Source organism: Papio anubis, unplaced genomic scaffold, assembly GCF_008728515.1.
Source record: "Papio anubis isolate 15944 unplaced genomic scaffold, Panubis1.0 scaffold793, whole genome shotgun sequence".
In the NCBI taxonomy this organism is placed as follows: domain Eukaryota; kingdom Metazoa; phylum Chordata; class Mammalia; order Primates; family Cercopithecidae; genus Papio; species Papio anubis.
The window spans coordinates 14,327-37,614 of NW_022168154.1; the positions used below are offsets into that span (position 1 = coordinate 14,327).

At 41.7% G+C, this 23,288-nt stretch overlaps 1 protein-coding gene across 1 annotated transcript in view; it reads left to right on the plus strand.

The window, feature by feature from the left end:
- LOC116268661 overlaps positions 1-23,282 on the plus strand; it is a 37,602-nt gene extending 14,320 nt beyond the window's left edge. The window contains exons 4-6 of the mRNA XM_031662597.1: positions 11,487-11,565; positions 13,469-13,605; positions 22,695-23,282. Coding sequence (XP_031518457.1) covers positions 11,487-11,565; positions 13,469-13,605; positions 22,695-22,975 — 497 coding nt within the window. The 3' untranslated portion in view covers positions 22,976-23,282. The remainder of the gene's footprint in view (positions 1-11,486; positions 11,566-13,468; positions 13,606-22,694) is intronic.
- Positions 23,283-23,288: the final 6 nt, after the last annotated feature.

A 23,288-nucleotide genomic window follows, 5' to 3' on the forward strand; every position in this document is an offset into this window, starting at 1 on the left:
CTGTCTCGGCCTCCCAAAGTGCTGGGATTACAGGCTTGTGCGGAGCCACGCCTTTTGAGATGGCAAACTGAATCTATGAATGATGTGCGTGTCCCCACTGCTCCACTAACTGGCTGTTCCCTTGTCTCTCTCTCTCTTTGCTTGGGCCTTCCTGTTCCCTGAGACATGACGGTATTGAAATTAGGCGGTTAATAACCCTACATTCCCTCCTCTAAGGGTTCCAGTGAAAGGAAGAGTTTTACTTATCTCAATTTTAATCAAAAACTAGAAATGATTAAGCTAGTGAGCAAGGCATGTCAAAGGCTGAGATAGGCCGAAAACTAGGTCTCTGGAGCCAAACAGTTAGCCAAGCTGTAAATGCAAAGGAAAAGTCATTGAAGGAAATTAAGTGCCCCTCCAGTGAACCCAGAAATGATAAGAAAGCAAAACAGCCTTTTTGCTGAGGTGAAGAAACTTTGATCTGGATAGAAAAACCAGTCACAACATTCTCTTAAGCCAAAGCCTAATCCAGAGCAAGACCCTAACTCTCTTCAGTTCTGTGAAGGCTGAGAGGTGAGGAAGCTGCAGAAGAAAAGTGTGAAGCTCATAGAGGTTAGTTCATGAAGTTAAAGAAAAGAAGCCGTCTCCATAACGTAAAACGCAAGGTGAAACAGCAAGTATCCGGAAGATCTGGGTAAGATAATCGATGAAGATGACTACAGTGAACGACACATTTTCAATGGAGACAAAATAGCCTTATATTAGGAGGAGATGTCATCTAGGACTTTCATAGCTAAAGAGAAGAAGTTAATCCTGGTTTCAACATTAGAAACCGACTCTCTTGTTAGGGGCTAATGGAGCTGGTGACTTTAACTTGAGGCCAGTGCTCATTTACCGTTTACCATCCTGAAAATCCTTGGCCCCGTAAGAATTATGCTAGATTTGCTCTTCCTGTGTTCTGTAAGTGGAACAACAAAGCCTGGATGACAGGACATCTGTTTACATCATGGTTTAGTGAATATTTTAAGCTTACTGTTCAGACCTACTGCTCAGGAAAAAAAAAAAAAAAAAAAAGGTATTTTTTAGACTTTAATTTCTCATTGAAAATATACCTAGTCACCCAAGAGCTCTGACTGGTAGTTGTACAAGGAGACGAATGTTGATTTCATGTCTGCTAACACAACATCCGTTCTGTAGCCCATGGATCAAGGAGTCATTGTGATTTTCAAATTTTCTTATTTAAAAAATACATTTCATAAGGCTCTCGCTGCTATAGATGATGGTTCCTCTGATGGATTCTGGAAAGGAGTCACCATTCTAGATGCTGTTAAGAACATTTGTGGTTCATGAGGGAAGGTCAAAATGTCAACATTAACCAGAAACATTGATTCCAACCCTCATGGAGGACTTTGAGGGGTTCACAACTCCAGTGGAGAAAGTCACTGCAAATGTAGTAGAAATAGGAAGAGAATTGGAATCAGAAGTAGAGCCTGAAAATATGACTGAATTGCTGCAATCTCATGTACAGCTTGAATGTGTAAAACTTGTTTCTTATGGATGAGCAAAGAAAATGGTTTCTTGAGTTAGAATCTATTCCTGGTGAAGATGCTGTGAATATTGTTGAAATGACAACAAAGGATTTAGAATATTCCATAAACCTAGTTGATAAAGCAGCAGCAGGGTTTGAGAAGAGTGACTCTAATTTTTAAAGAAGTCCCACTGTTGATAAAATGGTATCAAACAGCATTACACGCTGCAGAGAAATCTTTGGTGAAAGTGCTGTTTTCTTAAGAAATTGCCACAGCCACCCAAGTTTTCAGCAACCTCTATCCTGAACAGTCAGCCCTCATCATCAAGGCAGGACCAGCAGAAAAGATTATTATTTGCTGAAGGCTCAGATGATCGTTAACATTTTCCAACAATAGATTATTTTTATTGGGACATAATCTCACTCCGTCGTTTAGGCTGGAGTGCAGTGGCACGATCACAGCTCATGGCAGCCTCTGCCTCCGGGGTTCAAGTGATTCTTGCGCCTCAGCCTCCCAAGTAGCTGGGACTACAGGCGTGTGCCACCATGCCCAGCTAATTTTTAAATTTTTATTAGAGATAGGGTTTTGCCATGTTAGCCAGGCTGGTCTTGAACTTCTGACCCCAAGTGTTCCACCTGCCTCAGCCTCCCAAAGTGCTGGAATTGCAGGCTGGAGCCAGCATGCCCAGCCGTCATTAGAGTATTTTTAAATGAAGGTATTGTAGTTTTTTTATTTTTTTTAAAAGGACATACTGCTATCTCACATTTAATATACAACAGTTTAGTGCACTCATAACTTTTATATTCACTGGGAAAACAGAATTTTGTGTGACTTGCTTGATTGCAGTGCTCTGGAACTGAACCCATGATATCTCTGAGGTATGCCTGTACAGGCATAATTCTTGAAATTAGGTAGTGATAGCCTCCCAACTTTATTTTTCAGAGTTACTTCTTAAATTCTAGTTCCTGTGCATTTCCATGCAAATTAGAATGAGGTTGTTAATATCTACAAAGTGCTGAGATTTCTGTTGGGGGTTCATTGAATCTCTAGATCAGCTGGAGAACGTTGACATCTGAACAATATCCATGAACAAGATATATCTCTTACTTGTTTAGATCTTCTTTAATTTCTCTGAGAAGTATTTTTTGGTTTTCAGTGTACTGGTCTTTTACATCTTTTATCCCGTTTATACGTATTTTTTATTTTTTGGTGCTATTGTAAGTGATTTTTAAAATTAGTATTTGCAGTTGTTGGTTACTAGTATATCAAAACATTAATTTTTATATACTGAGTCCAAACCCAGAAATTTTGTTATGCTCACTTACTAGTTTTAGGCACTTTTTTGTAGGTTACATTGGATTTTCTACATAGATGATTGGATTATTATAGAATAAAGACCGTTTTACTTTCTTTCCAATCTTGAGGCCTTTTATTTCTTTATCCTGCCCCGTTGTACTAGTAGGCCCTCCAATACAAAGGTGAACAGAAGTGGAAACAACGGACAAACATTTGGCTTGTCCCCGGTCTTGTGAGAGGCACTCAGTATTTCCCCATTAAGTGTAACGTTAGTGGTGGTTTTAGGTGTGTGCCCTTTATCACGTGGATGAGGCGCTCTTCTTTTCCTGGTTTGCTGAGAGATTTTTATGAGGAATGAATATTGTAATTTGTCATCTATGCAGATAGGCATATATTTGTTGTTTTTTAGTGTGTTAGGATGAATTGTATTAATTGTTTTTCAAATGTGATACCAACGTTCATGGTCTAAACCTCCGTAGATCGGGATACAGTGTATTTTGGATATACTATTAGATTCCATTTACCAAAACTTTGCTTAGAATTTTCACACCTGAGATCTTGGTTTCTAGTTTTCATATCAGTGTTTTTCATTCTATTTAAGTTTTTGGGAGAGGTTATGTATTATTTCTTCCTCATATGAGGAAACAAGTCATGTGGGCAGGAGTTTTCCTTTTTTTCTTCTTTCCTTTCTTTCTTTCTTACTAAACTTACTTTATTTAGTTACTTACAGAGTCTTGGTCTGCCACCCAGGTTGGAGTACAGTAGTATGATCATGGCTCACTCATTCCCAACCTCCTGGTCTCAGGCGATTCTCCCGCCTTAGCCTCCCAAGTAGCTGGGACTACAGTAGCACACCACAATGTTTGGCTAATTTTTGTATTTTCTGTAGAGACGGAGTTTCACCATGTTGCCCAGGCTGGTCTCTGTACTCCTGAGCTCAAGCGATCCGCTCACCTCAGCCTCTCCAAGTGCTGAGATTACAAGTGTGAGCCACTGCATCCCACCTGGGCAGGAGTTTTATTTGTGGGAAAGCTTTCAACTACAGTTTCTTTTTTCATAGTGCTACCCATTTATTTCTTCTCGAGGGAGCTTTGGTTTATGTATTTACAAAGATTTGGTCTATTTCATCTGAGTTGTGGGATTTGCGGCACAGAGTTGCTCATAATACTCTGTTATCACCTGTGAAATCTGTAGTCATGCTACATCACTCATCCCTGTTACTGGTCATTTGTGTCGTCTTTATAACCCCAATCGATCTGGGTAGAAGTTTGCTAGTTTTATTGACCTTATCAAAAAGTGTTTTCCGTTGGTCATGGTGGCTCACGCCTGTAATCCCAAGCACTTTGAGAGGCTGAGGCGGGCAGATCACCTGAGGTCAAGAGTTCGAGACCAGCCTGGCCAACATAGTGAAACCCCATCTCTACTAAAAATACAAAAATTAGCCAGGTGTGGTAGTGGGCGCCTGTGGTCCCAGCTACTTGGGAGGCTGAGGCAAGTTTACTGCTTGAACCCAGGAGATGAAGGTTGCAGTGAACCAGGATCGCACCATTGCACTCCAGCATGGGGGACAGAGGAAAACTGCATCTCAAAAAAAAAAAAAAAAGTTAGTGTTTTCATTTTATCGACTTTTCTCATTTATTTTACTCTTTCCTATTTCATTGTCTTTCTTCTGATGTTTGTAATGTACTCTCTTCTGATTTCTTTGGGTTTAATTTACCCTTTCTCCTGTGTCCTAAGGTAGAAGCAGAGCTCATTAATACAAGGCCTTTCTTATTTTCTGATACAGTCATTTAGTTTCACTATTTTCCCCATCAGTAGTGCTTAAGCAGAATCTCTGGAATTTAGATGCCTTGTTTCATTTTCAGTTACTTCCAAATACTTTATTTCTTTTTTCATTTTTTTTTCTTTGATTCATAGGTAATACAGAGGTATTTGATTTAGTTTACAAATATTTGGGGGTTTTCCAGGGATCTTGCTTTTATTAATTTCTGGTTTAATTTCATTATGGTCAAAGAACATACTTTGTATGACTTGAATTTCTTTAAATATATTGTCTTGTTTTATGGCTTCAAATATGGGCTGTCTTGTTAAATATTCCATTGGTCCTTGAGAAGAGTGTGTGTTTTGCTGTTGCTGTGGGGAACATTTTGTCAGTGTTAATGAGGTCAGGTTGAGTGACAGTGTTCAGGATTACTATGCGCTTCCTGATTTCTGCCTAATTGTTCTGTCAGCTATTGAAAGAAAGGTTCTATTAATTTATGCATTTGTCTGTTTATCCTTTTAGGGTTTTTTTTGTTTGTTTGGTTGGTTTTTTTTTTTGAGACGGAGTCTCGCTCTGTCGCCCAGGCTGGAGTGCAGTGGCCAGATCTCAGCTCACTGCAAGCTCTGCCTCCCGGGTTCACGCCATTCTCCTGCCTCAGCCTCCCAAGTAGCTGGGACTACGGGCGCCCGCCACCTCACCCAGCTAGTTTTTTTGTATTTTTTTTAGTAGAGACGGGGTTTCACTGTGTTAGCCAGGATGGTCTCGATCTCCTGACCTCGTGATCTGCCCGTCTCGGCCTCCCAAAGTGCTGGGATTATAGGCTTGAGCCACCGCGCCCGGCCTATCCTTTTAGTTTTTTATCAGTTTTTGCTTCATGTATTTGAAGACTTGTTAAGATTTTTGTGGCCTCTTGATTGATTGACCCCTGTCTTTATCTTTAGTAATAGTATTTGCTCTCAATTTACTTTGTCTCATGTTAATGTAATCACTCCAGGTTTCTTTTGACTAGCCTTAATATGGTATACCTTATATCCTTTTTACTTTAACCTATTTGTGTATTTAATAAAGTGCATTTGTTGTAGATAAGATAACATTTGGGTTTTGCTTTTTTGTCTTCTATTTAGAATGTTAACATTTAGTGTGGTAATTGCTTTGGTTCGGTTTAGGTCTCTCATCTTGCTGTTGGTTTTAGAATAGTTTTAGACTTACAGACAGATGGAGACGATTGAACACAGTTCCCATACACCTGGCACCCAGTTTTTCTTACTATTAACGTCTCACATTAATATGGTGCATTTGTCCCCATCACTGAACCAGTAGTGATACGTTGTAACCTGACGTCCTTTTTCTGTTTCAAGATCTCAGCTGAGAACCACATTATATTTAATTGTTATGTCTCCTTAGGCTCCTCTTGGCTATAACAGTCTCCCAGGCTTTCCTTGTTTGTGGTAATTTTGATATAATAGTTCTGAAGAGTACTAGTCAAGTGGTTTGTAGCATCCTTTTCTATTAGAATTGGATGTTTTCTCATTGTGATGCTGCAGTGTTAATGGGTTTGAGAGGTTAAAACACCATTTTCATCACGTATGTCAAGGTGCACACTGCCAGCGTGACATGTCACTGTTGGTGTGGATCTTGATCGCCTGGCTGTTTACTGGGTTTCTCACTGTGAAGTTACCCTTTCCCTCCCCATTTCTGTGTTGTACTGTTTGGAAGGAAGTCGCTGCGTACGGCCCACACTCAAGGAATTGGGGATTTACAGTCCCCCTCTATGAGGACACGAATCTTCGTAAATTATTTAAAATTCTTATGTATGGGAGATTTGTCTCTTCTCCTTTATTTACTTATTCAACTATTTATAGCAGTGTGGATTCAGGAATGTTTGTTTTATCCTTTTCGTTATAATCTAATACTGCTTCATTTTGTTGCTCAAATTGTTCTAGCTTTGGCCATCAGGAGTTCTGGTTGGCTCCTTTTGACATGCCCCATCAACGTAGGGCTTTTCGTGGTTATTTTGTTTGGTTTTGGTTTTCTCTCCTTGCTTCAGTCTTAGAATCAGCCATTTCTCCAAGGAGCGCTGGGTCCTTCATTGGAGAGTGATATCAGAAACCGAGATTGAGTGCTAGGCGTGTTCTGTTTTTTGACTCATCCGTTCTTCGTTCCTCTTTCCCTCTTTTTCTGTTTTCTTGTGGAGTAGCCTTCTTTGTTTTGCTGTTTTAGTGATTTCTTTGCGTCTTGTTCCACTGCTTTCGGCTAACCCAGTCTACCTGTGAAGCAGCTGCGTGCTGCTGCACGTAGAGCACAGCATCAGGGCAGTCTGCCGCCATTGCTCTCGTGGCCTGGATGCTTTGGTCATCATGCATTTTGCGGTTACTTATAAACTGACAATATATTGTTTTTATTTTTATTTAAAAGTCAGTTATTTTTAAAAGAGATTTAAATTATAACAAGCAAAAAAGCACACCTCTTTGTCCATGTGGTGGTGGTTTCCGGTGCTCTCTGTTCACGTGTGTAGATTGCTCTGGGTCCAGCGCTCTCTGTTCACGTGTGTAGATTGCTCTGGGTTGGGGGCGGACTGTGCCAGGGTCTGATGCTACACTGGAGCTGAGCTGCTCGATGTTGTCCGCAGCTGACTGATCAGCTGACTGATCCTCGGAGCTCGTCGTGCTTCTCATTTTCTGTTTGATTTTGGGAAGTTTCTGTTACTGTGTCTTCAGGTTCCCAAGTCTGCTCTAATGCCTAACCTGTTGTTAATCTCATCAGGTATTTTTAATATCAGACATGGGAGTTTTCATTTCTATAAGTTTTTTCTCTTTTCTTTCTTATTTTTGTAACTTTTATGTCCTTACCTGACTTTGTGAACATATGGAATACAGTTATGGTAACTTTTACCATCCTTCTCAGTTAATTTTACCATCTGTGTCAGGTCTGGACGACGTCTGTGGGTGGATATTTCTCACTGTCACAGGTCACACCATCCTGCTGCTTTCTTTGCGTGCGTGGTCATTTTTGGTTAAATTGAGTTTTACTTTATTCAGGGCTTAGTATTTTTGTATTTCTTTAAGTATTTGATATTTGTTCTGAGATGCAGCCAAGTTTCTTGGAAACAGTGTGATCCTTTCATATCTTGTTTTTAAAATGTGTTAGGTGTGAGTGGAACCGTGTGGTGTGGGACCTGTTTCCTATCACCAAGGCAGGGCTCCGGGAATCACAAGATTTTCTGGGCGGGGGGACGGTTAACCATTTCAGGCCCTGCACGTGAATGACATATATTGTTACACTTCTGATCCTCTCAGGTGGTTCTTCCATGAGCCTTGGGTAGTTTCATCACATCTGTGCTTTGCAAAGAACCTGGCCGACAATGTGCTGGGGCCTGGGCCCTGCGGTTCTCTGGAGCTCCTCCTGCCGTCTGGCCTATGCACTCAGCCTCCCCATCTCCTGCATTCTCTTTTTCTCTTTCACGCAGCCATACACTGGGTTCCCACCTGACTTCCCACTCCCTGGGCACAGCCTGGGACTTCCCTCAGGGCAGTGGGCTGGACCTGTGGGGGTTACTTTAATGTCTCATGTCAAGCCGGGCATGATGACTCACGCCTGGAATCCCGGCACTTTGGGAGGCCAAGGCGGGCGGATCACAAGGTCAGGAGTTCGAGACCAGCCTAACCAACATGGTGAAACCCCGTCTCTACTAAAAATAAAAAATAAAAAATTAGCCGTACCTGGTGGTGTGTGCCTGTAATCCCAGCTACTCAGGACGCTGAGGTGAGAATCACTTGAACCCAGGAGGTGGAGGTTGCGGTGAGCCAAGGTTGCAGGACTGCGCTACTGTTCTTCAGCCTGGGTGACAGAGCAAGACTCTCTCAAAAAAAAAAAAAAAGAAAAAGAAAAAAGGTCTCATGTCACGTAGGAATCCATGTCCTTTGTTGCCCTATGTCCCACATCTAGAAAACGATCATTTCATCTATCTTATTTGGTTTCTTGGTGGTTTTTTTTTTTTTTTTTTAGACGGAGTCTCGCTCTGTCGCCCAGGCTGGAGTGCAGTGGCCGGATCTCAGCTCACTGCAAGCTCCGCCTCCCGGGTTCACGCCATTCTCCGGCCTCAGCCTCCCGAGTAGCTGGGACTACAGACGCCCGCCACCTCGCCCGGCTAGTTTTTTGTATTTCTTAATAGAGACGGGGTTTCACCATGTTAGCCAGGATGGTCTCGATCTCCTGACCTCGTGATCCGCCCGTCTCGGCCTCCCAAAGTGCTGGGATTACAGGCTTGAGCCACCGCGCCCGGCTTCTTGGTGGTTTTAAAGGGAAAGTTAACCTAGCTCCTGTGACTCCATCTTGCCTGGAGGCAGATGGCCTGTGTCTTCCCAGCACCATGTGCCCAACCTCCAGTCTCCCCGAGAGCCCGCTTCACTTGTCATTGTCTTTGCTCCTCAGTCTCCTCTGGCTGCAGTGCCAGGCGTTTCTTGCATGGTTGGGTCACTCCCCATCTTTCTAAGGTGGTATTATCTCTCATCTTAGATGAAGCCACCCCGGGGCAGCCCATCTTCCACTGTAGAACACTTCAGCTGTCTGCTTGCTGTCCCATCTCCTTGCTTCCATTCCCTCTTGAGTCCAGTCCAGGTCTCCTTGCTTCCCTTTCCTCTGGAGTCCAGTCCAGGTCTCTTTGCTTCCCTTCCCTCTGGAGTCCAGTCCAGATCTTCTTGCTTCCCTTCCCTCTTGAGTCCGGTCCAGGTCTCCTTGCTTCCCTTCCCTCTGGAGTCCAGTCCAGATCTTCTTGCTTCCCTTCCCTCTGGAGTCCGGTCCAGATCTTCTTGCTTCCCTTCCCTCTTGAGTCCGGTCCAGATCTTCTTGCTTCCATTCCCTCTGGAGTCCAGTCCAGATCTTCTTGCTTCCATTCCCTCTGGAGTCCAGTCCAGGTAGACAGCTGTCCTAAGCGGCATTTGTCCAGCTCTTTAATGACCCTGGTGCAGCCAGATTTAGTAGTTAGTTCCAACTTCTTAACTTACCTGGCTCTACTGTGTCATGTTGTAGTGGGTGATTATCTTGGCTCCTAACTTCACAGTATCCTAATGGTCTTCCCACCTTGCTGGCTGTTAACCTGTGTCCTTTGGCCCTCATGCACTTGCCTCCTGCTGAAGGTGGGAGTGTCCCAGGTTCAGTCCTGGGCTGTTTTTCTTCCTTCCCTTGTGGCTTCGGCACCACCTATCGCTTGGAGAGTCCTCCCTAGTGCCCTGTCCTCAATGATTGCATTAACTTCCGGCTGGTGCCTGCACAGTCTGTCTACACCATGGAACCAGAGATCTTTTCAAAATGTCAGCCTTGAATTGGTTTTCTATGACGTTTACTCTAACATCCTCTAACGTCCTCCTTGATCTCACACACACATCAGCCTCTGTGACCTCATTTCTTACTGTGTCTGTCACCCCTCTTCTCAGCTGTGCTGGCCTCCTACTGCTGAACTCTACCCCTTGAGAGGCCCCATCTTGGGACACCTGTGCTTGAGGCTCCCCACTTAGAACACACTTCCCACCTTCCTGCGTGCCCCACCCCTCCTCTATCAGATCGCATGGCACTTCCCGTCTGGACGGCACCAGGCCTTGCTGCCCCTCATCCTGGGTGGTTTCCTCAGTGTCAGTTTCTCTCTGACATGATGTATATAGTTACTGGTTAACTGTCTGTTATCTGCCTCTCCCACGAGAGTGTTGGCTTCACGAGAGCACAGGCTTTGCCTTATTCAGGCTGAATTCACAGAGCCTGCCATAGTGCCTGGCACATAGAAATATTTAGTAAACACCTATCAAACATGGAGAGTGGAGTGTGAATTTAGATGAGTGACCTGGAGACACTTTAGTCTAGATGGACAGTGGCATCAGGTTGTGTTTTCAATTTTCAGTTTTCAGTCTCATTGAGTCCCATGGTTTGGTTTTGTGTTATGGTTGCTTTAGCAGTTTTGTTTTCTTTTTGCTGATGGGGGTGGATTTTTACTAAGCTCATTGTATAACACCATACAAACTCCCTGTCCCTCTTATTTGTCCTGAACCCTCCACTTTGTCTTTGTTTTTTCATGGTCTTTAACTTTGACTTTTAAGATACAAGTGTCTCTTGTGTTAGCATGGCTCATGTATGATTGTACCATGCTAATTTGTATAGGAATGTAGAAAAAACTTAGTTCTTAGCATTTCAGTGCCTGTTGTCTCAACATTATTAAAATACCTGTTTATGCAGTGTCCAGAGTCCAGCTCTGTCTTATAGAGCTTCAGATTCACGGCCCTGTGCTGCCTGTGACCACACACACCATGCCCTCTGGCATCTTCTCAGAAATTTCTTCCAGGATTTAGATCCAGCTTTTGTTTCTCTTGAAGATCTGGTTTATTTATCATTCTCTTATAGGAATTTGTAACACGGCAATTCTCACTTGTTCCTTCTACTCTGGAAGTTGAAAGGCAAATTGAAGCCTCTGTTGTAGAAACTGTCTAGTGTTGTAGAGCCTGTCTGTTTATGATCTCCAGCCTTGGTTGTTTGCCAGTTATCTTTGTCGTTGTTGTTTTAATTTTTTCCTCTATATTTTATTATTGTTTAGTGTTTGTGTTTGTGTAGGTTACTTGAAAATTCTTTTTGCAGTGAGACAAGGCATTAGCTAAACTTACACTTGTCATTTCTGGTAGAAAAAGCCCGTGCTAAACTCTGCTCATGAGACTTAGATTACTTTTCTAAATTGTGCTGTTTTTGTTTTGGGGGATAAAGGAATACATTTTTTTGCATGATTTACTTTTTTGATAGGTAAAGTAGCATTTTTCATACTCAATATACAGTTATGTAGTTGTGTCAGAATGTAAGTTGAAAGCACTAGAACTGCTGTACTGAATTATCTGCTTCCTAAATTTTAAGCCATTTTTCCTAAGTTGATTATTACTTTTCTGTAGGAGGAAATGAGTCTCAACCAGAAAGCCAGGAAGACCCCCGGGAAGTACTTAAAAAAACATTGGAATTCTGCTTATCTAGGTAAGGCTGGTGGTGTTTTTTTCTAATGCCTGATATTTCTAGTCTCGTGCAAATAGTTAAATTATATACAAATGGGGTATTTTATGAAGGAATATCTACTCATATCCATATATATGAATATTAAGACGTGGAATATTGAGTAATAACAATCTTTTGACGTTTGAGAATGGAATGGAACCTTCATGTCAGTGGTCCCCCGTGGTGTTGGTGGTCACTGTCTGGAGTGCCGTCTGAAGGGCCTGGCCCGCCCTGTGCTGCTGAATCAGACTCTTCACACCGAAGTTTGAGAACAAATGTGCCATGTTGTTTCTGAAAACACACCAAACACTGAGATAGCAAGTTGTTTTATTTATATAACACTCATTTTTAATCATTTTTTTTCCCCCTGAATAATACCTTTTTCTCAGTAAAACCTTCAAAGTTCCAATGGCAGAACTGGACATAAAGGAAGGTGGGATTGGGTTTGATGTAATTTCTCTGAGTATGGCAACAACCGATTGGCCGTGTGTAAGGTTTTCTGTCGATGGTGATTTTCCAGGTGTTTTCTCTGGAGCCCTGAGGATTCCACACAGGTGTCTGCTAGGGGCTCCTTGAAGCCTGTGGCTGTATGAGGCGGAGGTGTGAGGGGCTCTGCTGGCCTCCTCCCCATGCCCATGCTGCTCCACGTTTGGAGTCTGAGCATACCGCACCATGACACAGCAGACGCAAGAGGTGCTGGGGCACCAGTGGAGCACCCTAGGGGGCACAGGTGTGAGCCCTCTGCCACTCACCCCCTTCTGTAGCCCCACGGGGCCAAAATCAGCTACAACTGGAAGGTGGCCAAGATGAGGGTGGAGCAGGGCCTCCTCCTGCATGGCCTCCGTTCGATCGGCAGTCATGGGCCTTCACCGAGGGACACTGAGCAGAGGCCCCAGGAACCCAGCACTGTTTTCAGTTTTGAAATGTTTCTTAGGACCTTGTTTACTACATTGTACGATGCCTTGAGAATTCACAGGAAACATTGATCTTTGACTAAAACACCAGAAAATAGCTCATCATGGCCCAAACTGCTGATGATTTGTGGCTCACCTTTGGATTTTGTGGGTAAAGTTACTGTTTCCTTTTTAATTCTGGCTGCCAGGAAGCCAGGGCTGGATATAGGCTCTCTAGTGAGTGTTCCAGAGTCTACAGGAGGAATTTTGTGAATGACGTTATCCTGGCCTTTTTATGTTTTCCTTTCTTGTTCATTCAGCTGGATTTCTTTACTTTAAATTTTTTTTTTTTTTTTTTTTTGAGACGGAGTTTCACTCTTGTCACCCAGGCTGGAGTGCAATGGTGCGATCTCAGCTCACTGTAACCTCCACCTCTTGGGTTCAAGCGATTCTCCTGCCTGAGCCTCCCAAGTAGCTGGAATTACAGGTGCCTGCCACCATGCTTGGCTAATTTTTGTATTTTTGGTAGAGACAGGGTTTCACCATGTTGGTCAGGCTGGTCTTAAACTTCTGAGCCCGGGTGATCTGCCTACCTTGGCCCCCCAAAGTGCTGGGATTCCAGGCATGAGCCACCGTGCCCAGCGTAACAAAATTGTATGTATTTTTAATAAACTCCTCAAATACTTCTTAGGGCAAAAATGACAGCTACAAATAATTACATCTTATTTTAAAATAACCATCTTCTCATGAATTTTGATTGTAGAAAGTGCAGTATACTTTTACTTTTGCACTCCCTGCCTCTTCAAGACTGAGATTTTGAAAAAATTTAACTGAGGCTGGAGAGACAGCAAATAACAGATGGGTCCTGGGCTCCGATTTAACTCCAAAGCAATACCATGCCACACTCATGCCTCTTGTGAAACTGGAATTGCAGTAGGTGAAACTTCTTTTTAAAGAAATATTGATTAAAGGAGATTGTTTTCTTTCAACAGGGAGAACCTTGCTAGTGACATGTATCTTATATCACAGATGGACAGTGACCAGTATGTGCCAATCACAACGGTGGCTAACCTCGACCACATCAAGAAGCTCAGCACTGATGTGGACTTGATTGTGGAAGTGCTAAGATGTAAGTAAATGACAATTTTAAATTAATAATGCTTGTCCTTAGAGTATTTGTCTTCTCAGTGTGAACCTTTAAATCTATAGCCATTAAACATTAAGGTCCTTGATGGCAAGTCAGATTGTTCTCTTGCCTCCATTGCTTTCTGCTCAGGTCCAGTAATTCTGGACTAGCGCCTGATAGTCCTGGGAATGCCAGTTGGATCCATTATGAAACCTCAAACAAGTTTTGGGCCATATGAAGTAGAAAATAATCTTTTTAATGGGAATTTTAAAGATAGCTCTTTCATTCATGAAAAACAAAATAAAAATAACATTTATAGTTAAAGTAAAATACATTTTAATTACAGCTTTGCCACTAAAGGTGTTTCTTTCAAATTGCAACTTCCTGTTTATGTTTTGATGAAATAATTATTGCAGTTTTTCTTAAAATTATGTTGTGGGCCAGGTGTGGGCCACCTATATTCCCAGCACTTTTGGAGGTCGAAGTGGGAGGATCACAAGGTCAGGAGATTGAGACTGTCTTGGCCAACATGGTGAAATCCCATCTCCAGTAAAATACAAAAAATTAGCTGGGCGTGGCGGTGCGTGCTTGTAATCCCAGGTACTTGAGAGGCTGAGGCAGGGAAATCGCTTGAACCCGGGAGGTGGAGGTTGCCGTGAACTGAGATCGCACCATTGCAGTCCAGCCTGGCGATAGAGCTAGACTCCATCTCAAAAACAAAAACAAAAACAAAACTTATGTTGTGAGTGAAGTTGTTTCTTTGAAATTTGGCAACATCAAACAGTGTTTAAGCATTAAGTGTTGACGATGCCCCCTACATAGTTTTGAGTGATTGGTCATTGCTAAGCCTGACTTAAAGTCTCCTTTAAGTCCACTGCCTCTACTCACATAGAAGGGTTTCCACATTGTCCCTGGCTTAACTGCACTGGCGACAGTTCATGCAGGTGTTTTTGTTCTTGTGTGGATTTGACTTTACAGTAGTATAAAAAGGTAAGCATCTTACCTTAGAGCTTAGTTGGATTTTCTTTTCACAAATACAAGTTCTCTATTTCTCTGTTTTTAGACAGATATCGTGGGTTATTAAATTATTGGAGACAGTGAAGAAACTGGCAAACATGATTACCATTGACTGTGAGTTCTGAGAGTGGCACTGCCATCTCCCAGAATGGCGCCGTGCTCCCTGGTGTCACCATGCAGAACAGAAGCTGTTGTCTGTGCCAGCTGAATTGGGCCCCATCTTTGAAAGGCCAGCAGCATTCTTGTCCCTGTTTATACTCTGAAGTCTTTTTGGTTATGATTAGGAGTTCCAGGTTTAGTTATTCCTTTTAGGACAGACCTTGCAAATGCTGCTGCCCCACTGGGATGATTTCTCAGTTGATTGTTACTGGCAAGAAGTGGTTTCCACCGACCATGAGGATATTAAATTGCTCTGTGTGGTTACTCAACAGAGCCCACCTGCCCATAGGCGATCCAGGGCAGCCTCGTCACCTATTTTGTCCCATCTCCTCCTGCCTTCTTTATGACTTACCTTTTATCCATTTGCACTCAGCTCTTTAGTTTCTCATTTTGTCTTTTTTTCACTCGATTTTTGGACAGAGATGTACATGCCTTTGTAAGAACCTGTGTGATAAGAATATTGTTAGCAAGTTATTGCATTAGTTGTAGTTCTTAAGAGGATGAACATGTCATAAATAGGTCCACAGGATTAAAGTTCTCATCTTACTTTGTTTTTTTGTTTTGTTTTGTTTTTTATTTAAATTGAATGAATGAATGAATGAATTTATTTTTGAGATGGAATCTCACTCTGTCGCCAAGGCTGGAGTGCAGTGGTGCCATCTCAGCTCACCGCAACCTCTGCCTCCTGTGTTGAAGCAGTTCTCCTACCTCGGCCTCCCAAGTAGCTGGGCATTACAAGCATGCACCACCACGCCCAGCTAATTTTTTGTATTTTTAGTAGAGACGAGGTTTTACCACGTTGGCAGGGCTGGTCTCAAACTCCTGACCTCAAGTGATCTGCCCGCCTTAGTCTCCTGAAGTCCTGAGATTACAGGTGTGAGCCACCATGCCTGGCTTCATCTTATGTTTAAATCTTGTGCCCAAAATACCTAGCAGAGACTCAGACACACAGCAGATACTTGATGAATATTTAATTTTATCTTTTTAAAAATTTAACTCAAGATCGTTTGAATGATTTTACTTTGAATACTGCAGCTCTTGTGTTAAGTTGTGTAAGTTACATTTCTAGATTATTTTTAATGTCATAATAAACATACAGTGCATGTCCTAGTATGTCTGATTCAAGTGCTGTTTTTACCCTTAATATAACTGAAACTGCTAGTTAAAAAGACATGCTAAAATATTTGTCACCAGAATAAATACTTTGTGTTATATTCACACAGTGAGTACCAGAGCTGTTACAGTGAGCTAGGCCTACATATTCCAACAAGAATAAATTTTAAAATTATAATGTTTATAAAAGCATATTTCCAAATTTGTGCAAGGTGATACCATGTATATAAAGCTTGGGGGTGTGTAAAGCTGAAGCGCAGGGATTTTTGTGGGTTCAGATGAGCATGGAGATGGTGGGAAAGCATGAATGGGATTGAAGCTCATCATTCAGTGTCACGTCATGGGGGCAGGTGAGTTGGGTGAGGCGTGACGTGCAGAGGGTGACACCCCTGCCTGTATGGAAGTAGAATTTACATACCATAAATTATGCGTTCTAAGTGTACATTTGGTAAGTTTTAACATATTTATACACCCATGAAACTACCACAATCATGATACCAAACACAGCCATCACAGCCACCCCCGCCAAGCTTCCTCTACCCCTCCCCAGGCAACCACTGATTTGCTTCCTGTCACTACAGATTAGTGTGCAGTTTTACAAATTTGATGTAAATGGAGTCGATTATGCAATATCACTTTCCTTTGGTCTGGCATAACTGTTTTGTTGTTGACTGGATTAGTAGGTGATTGCTTCTTTTTGCTGGGAAGTATTCTTTCAAATGGATATTCCCAGTTGGTTCATGCACCTACCAGTTAAAGACATTTAGGTTATTGCCAGGTTTTGACCACTACAAATTGCTGTGGACACTTGTGTAAAAGTCTCTGCGTGACCGTGTGCTTCCCTGTCTCTCGGGTAAATAGCCAGAAGTGGAATGTCTGGATTGTGTTGTCAGGTGTATGATTAACTGCGAAACCGCCCACCTGGTTTCCAAAGTGGTTGGACCATTTTACGGTTGGCCACTACGGCAGGGATGAGAGCTCCAGTTTCCCCATATCCTTCTGACACTTGGTATGCAATCAGGTTAATTTTATGTTTTCTAATAACTATATAGTGGTATCTTGTTGAGGTTTTAACTTCTATTTCTCTAATGATTAATGAAATTGAACATTTTTTAAATGTGCTTATTTGCCTTCTTTTTTCTTCTTTGCAGTAGTGTCTATTTAGATGTCCCACACATACTTTATTAGTTTTATTAACAATTGAGTCCTTTCTTTAGAAGTATACTTTATTTATTTCTTTTTTAGACGGAGTCTTGCTCTATCGCCCAGGCTGGAGTGCAGTGGCGTGATCTCGACTCACTGCAAGCTCTGCCTCCCAGGTTCACGCCATTCTGCTGCCTCAGCCTCCCGAGTAGCTGGGACTACAGGCACCCGCCACCTCGCCCGGCTAATTTTTTGTATTTTTAGTAGAGACGGGGTTTCACCGTGTTAGCCAGGATGGTCTCGATCTCCTGACCTCGTGATCCGCCCGCCTTGGCCTCCCAAAGTGCTGGAATTACAGGCGTGAGCCACCGCGCCCGGCCAGTACACTTTATTTTTTAGAACAGTTTTAGATTCACAGCAAAATTGTGAGCAAAGTACAGAGATCTCCCATTATATCCCCTGCACACATGCATGGCCTCTTCCCATATGAACATTCCCCAGTAGAGGAACATTTGTTATAATTGATGAAACCTACACGGACACATCATTATCACCTGCAGTCCACAGTTTACATAAGGGTTCACTTGATATTGTATATTCTGTGGGTTCAGACAACTGTATAGTGACATGTATCTACCATTACAGTGTCATATAGGGTAATTTTGCTGACCTAAACATTCTCTGAGCCATGTGAACTTTAAAGCAGTTTTTTCAATTCTGTGAAGAAAGTCATCGGTAGCTTGATGGGGATGGCATTGAATCTATAAATTACCTTGGGCAGTATGGCCATTTTCATGGTATTGATTCTTCCTATCCATGAGCATGGAATGTTCTTCCATTTGTTTGTGTCCTCTTTTATTTCATTGATCAGTGGTTTGTAGTTCTCTCTCACATCCCTTGTAAGTTGGATTCCTAGGTATTTTATTCTCTTTGAAGCAGTTGTGAATGGGAGTTCACTCATGATTTGGCTCTCTGTCTGTTATTGGTGTATAAGAATGCTTGTGATTTTTGCACATTGATTTTGTATCCTGAGACTTTGCTGAAGTTGCTTATCAGCTTAAGGAGATTTTGGGCTGAGACGACGGGATTTTCTAAATATACAATCATGTCATCTGCAAACAACCCTAAGCCAAAAGAACAAAGCTGGAGGCATCATACTACCTGAAGTCAAACTATATTACCTATATTACAAGACTACAGTAATCAAAACAGCATGGTACTGGTACCAAAACAGAGATACAGACCAATGAAACAGAACACAGCCCTCAGAAATAATACCACACATCTACAACCATCTGATCTTTGGCAAACCTGACAAAAACAAGAAATGGGAAAAGGATTCCCTGTTTAATAAATGGTGCTGGGAAAACTGGCCAGCCATATGTAGAAAGCTGAAACTGGATCCCTTCCTTACACCTTATACAAAAATTAATTCAAGATGGATTAAAGACTTAAATGTTAGACCTAAAACCGTAAAAACCCTAGAAGAAGACCTAGGCAGTACCATTCAGGACATAGGCATGGGCAAGGACTTCATGTCTAAAACACCAAAAGCAATGGCAACAAAAGCCAAAATTGACAAATGGGTTCTAATTAAACTAAAGAGCTTCTGCATAGAAAAAAAAAAAAACAAAAACTACTGTCAGATTGAACAGGCAACCTACAGAATGGGAGAAAATTTCTGCAATCTACTCATCTGACAAAGGGCTAATACCCAGAATCTACAAAGAACTTAAACAAATTTACAAGTAAAAAACCAACCCCATCAGAAAGTGGGCAAAGGATATGAAGAGACACTTCTCAAAAGACATTTATGCAGCCAACAGACACATGAAAAAATGCTCATCATCACTGGCCATCAGAGAAATGCAAATCAAAACCACAATGAGACACCATCTCACACCAGTTAGAATGGCGATCATTAAAAAGTCAGGAAACAGCAGGTGCTGGAGAGGATGTGGAGAAATAGGAACATTTTTACACTGTTGGTGGGACTGTAAACTAGTTCAACCATATTGTGGAAGACAGTGTGGCAATTCCTCAAGGATCTAGAACTAGAAATACCATTTGACCCAGCCATCCCATTACTGGGTATATACCCAAAGGATTATAAATCATGCTGCTATAAAGACACATGCACACGTCTGTTTATTGCGGCACTATTGAAATAGCAAAGACTTGGAACCAACCCAAATGTCCATCATTGATAGACTGGATTAAGAAAATGTGGCACATATACACCATGGAATACTATGCAGCCTTAAAAAAGGATGAGTTTATGTCCTTTGTAGGGACATGGATGCAGCTGGAAACCATCATTCTCAGCAAACTATCACAAGGACAGAAAACCAAACACTGCATGTTCTCACTCATAGGTGGGAATTGAACAATGAGAACACTTGGACACAGGAAGGGGAACATGACACCAAGGCCTGTTGTGGGGTGGGGGGAGGTGGGAGGGTTAGCATTAGGAGATCTACCTAATGTAAATGATGAATTAGCGGGTGCACCCATTAACTCATCATGGCACCTGTATACATATGTACCAACCAATATGGCACATGTATACATATGTAACATGGCACATGTATACATATATAACAAACCTGTACCTTGTACACATGTACCCTAGAACTTAAAGTATAATAAAAAAAATTAAACATCCTCTGAGCTCCACCCGTTCATCCCTGCCTCCCCCAATCACTGGAAGCCACTGATCTTTTTACTGCCTCTGTAGTTTTGCCTTTTCCAGAATGTCCTAGGGTTGGAATCCTGTGGGATGTAGCCTTTTCAGATTGGCTTCTTTCACTTAGCAATATATGTTGAAGGTTCCTCCATGTCTTTTCATGGCTTGATAGGTCATTTCTTTTTAGTGTTGAATAATAGTTCATCGTCTGGATGTCCCACAGAGTCTTTATCCATCTACCCACTGAAGGACGTCTTGATTACTTCCAGGTTTTGGCAGTTGTGAATAAAGTTGCTATAAACATCTGTGTACAGATTTCGCATGGGCGTAAGTTTTTAGCTCCTTTGGATAAATACGGAGGAGCACAATTGCCAGATCATATGCTACGAATATGATTTGTTTTGTAAGAAACCATCAAACTGTCTCCCAATGTGGATGAACCACTTTGCATTCCCGTCGGGAGTGAATGGGAGTTCCTGTTGCTCCACATCCTCGGCAGCATTTGTTGGTGTCATTGTTGTTTATTTTTGCCGTGCTAATAGGTATGCAGTGACATCTCGTTGATGTCTTAATTTGCATTCTCTGTGACATATGATGTGAAGCGTTTTGCCATATGTAGATTCACCCTCTGTAAATCTTTTGTGAAGTGTCTGTCCAGGTCTTCTGCCCATTTTTTAATCTTGTTCATTTTCTTGTTGAGTTTTTAAGTTTTTTGTGCATTTTGATGTTAACAATCCTTTGTCAGATGTGTCTTTTGCAACTATTTTCCATCAGTCAATGGCTTCTCATCTTGTTGACATTGCCTTTCACAAAGCAGAAGTTTTAAATGTTAATGAAGTTTTTTCGGATCTTGTCTTTAGTGTGGTGTCTAAGAAGTTATTGTCAGACCCAAGGTCTTCTAGATTTTCTCCTATGTTTTCTAGGACTTAAGGTTTTGCATTTTACACTTAGGTCCATGATCCATTTGGGGTTAATTTTTGTGAATGGTGGTGCCAGGTCTGCACCTAGATGAACGTTCTGCCTGTGGATGCTGAGTGGTTTAGCAGCGCTTGTTGAAAAGATGCTTCTTTGCCTCACAGTCACATTGTCAATGATGTATGTGTGTACACTGAAATATGTAGTACAGGTATTCTGGATACAAGTCCTTATCACGTGATTTACAAATATGCTCTCTCAGTGTACAGCTGGTGTTTTTGTTCTACCAGTGTCTTTTGAGAAGCAGAAGTAGAAATTTTTTTATAGTCCAATTTGTTAATTTTTTCCTGTTACGGATCTTGCTTTTGGTGTTGTACCTAAGAAATCTTTGCTTGGTCCAAGGTTCTAATAGTTTTCCTTTTATTACTTTTATGTTTTACATTTGAACATTCGAGTCTGTGATCTTTTTTGTGCTGATGTTTGCACATGGTGTGGGGTATGCATCCTGTGTGTATCTGTTGCAGCACCCCACATGTCTGGGCTCTTGTTGTATTGACTGCCCGTGCACATGGGTGTTGATCTCTGGAATGTGTGTTTTATTCCCTTGATTATTTGTCTGATTTGATGCTGACACTACAGTGTCTTAATCACTGTAATGTTATAGTAAGTCTTAAAGTAGGTATGGAACCTCCAGCTTTGTTGTGGCCCTTCTAAATGTTTTGCATTTGTATATGAATTTTAGAATCATCATTACAATTTTTCAAAAAGTCCTGTTGGTGTTTTTATTGGGATTGCAGTGATTCTGTAAATTCACTCGAGAAGAATTTACCCGTTTTACCAATGTTAAGTTTTGCAACCCACAGGCACAGACTATATCTTTATGTAGGTCTTTAAAATGTTCGCTTGGCAGTGTTTTGCAGTTTTCAGCATATGAGTCTTTGATGATCTTTTGTCAGATTAAAATACAAAAAATTAAATTACAGTCATGCCCCAGTTACCTTTCTTGTAGAGTGAGCTTTCATGGCTTGTGTCTTTTTTCTTTTTTTTTTTTTTGAGACGGAGTCTCGCTCTGTCGCCCAGGCTGGAGGGCAGTGGCCGGATCTCAGCTCACTGCAAGCTCCGCCTCCCGGGTTTATGCCATTCTCCTGCCTCAGCCTCCCGAGTAGCTGGGACTACAGGCGCCGCCACCTCACCTGGCTAGTTTTTTGTATTTTTAGTGGAGACGGGGTTTCACCGTGTTAGCCAGGATGTTCTCGAACTCCTGACCTCGTGATCCGCCCATCTCGGCCTCCCAAAGTGCTGGGATTACAGGCTTGAGCCACCGCGCCCGGCATGTCTTTTAAGGAATGTTTCTGTTTCACGTAATTTATTAGCGTGAACTTTTTCATAATATTCCATTGTTACCTTTTTCCTGTTGATGGAACCTGTAATGATGTTGCCACTTTCATCTTGATGCTGGTAATTTGTATCTTTGCGACAGTGGGCACCTCTGAGCCCTAATTGTCATCATTACTTGCTGTAACTGGAATCTGTGCATTGCATAGTTTCATAGATGTGACACCAAAACACAATTTATGTAAAAACTGGCAAAATCTGAATTAGGTCTATTACCGCAGTCACATGAGCGTCCTAATGTAAACAATGCATGACTGTTAGGTAAGAGATGATCATCAGGGAGCCAGGGAAGGGCACACAGAAACAAGTTATAAGACAAGATTATTTCACTTTAGGTACTTGTGGAAAGGAGAAAGCCATTAACCCTGTATTTTTGTCTGCTTTTAGTGCTTGAGCTGTTTAGAACCTTTGTTTCATAGTGTTACATACATCATGGCTCTTGCAGGATTTTAAATGTCCGTGTTCCTTAGTTTTGAAAACTAACATGTGAGATTGGTTTAAAACCTTTGGATTGTGTTAGACTAGCAAAAGTTTTGACAGTTTGCCCATTATTTGTAAGTTTCTTTAGCGTATTTAGTAATACAGTAATAGAATGTAACACATTCCACTGGCATATCACATTTTAATATTTTTGTTTTACCATTGATTTTTCTTCTCTTTATAGCTTTACCTTTAGTCCAAGTGGATGAAAAGGGAGAGAAAGTAAGGCCAAATCAGAATCGCTGCATAGTAATATTGCGTGAAATACCTGAATCTACCCCTGTGGAAGTAAGTACTTTCTCCTCTGAAGGTTACTTGGACATTTTCCCAAAGGTCTTTGTTGGTTTTGATTTTTTTTTACTTTTGTGTGTTTTTTTGGGCTGTATGTTTTTTAGACTGAATACTTACATTAACACTGTTTTCCCAGGGTGTATACACACTGAGTTACAGAGTAGGAGGCAATGATTCCCAAACCTTTTGATCCCAGGACTCCTTATAATAAGATAGTGAAGGTTTATTCGTTTCTATATTTAGAAATTAGAAATAACACATTTAAATATTTATTTAAAAATAAGATTAGTAAACCCACAAATCAAGAAAAAAGCACTTTTGTGATAAATAACTTTTCAAAACAAGTATTTTTATGTCAAAGGGGCACCATGAATAACTCCCTGAGCCACCAGAGTGGCCTGGTCCGAGCCAGCACAGCCACTCTCAGAGAGCCGGTAACCTGGTCCGAGCCAGCACAGCCACTCTCAGAGAGCCGGTAACCTGGTCC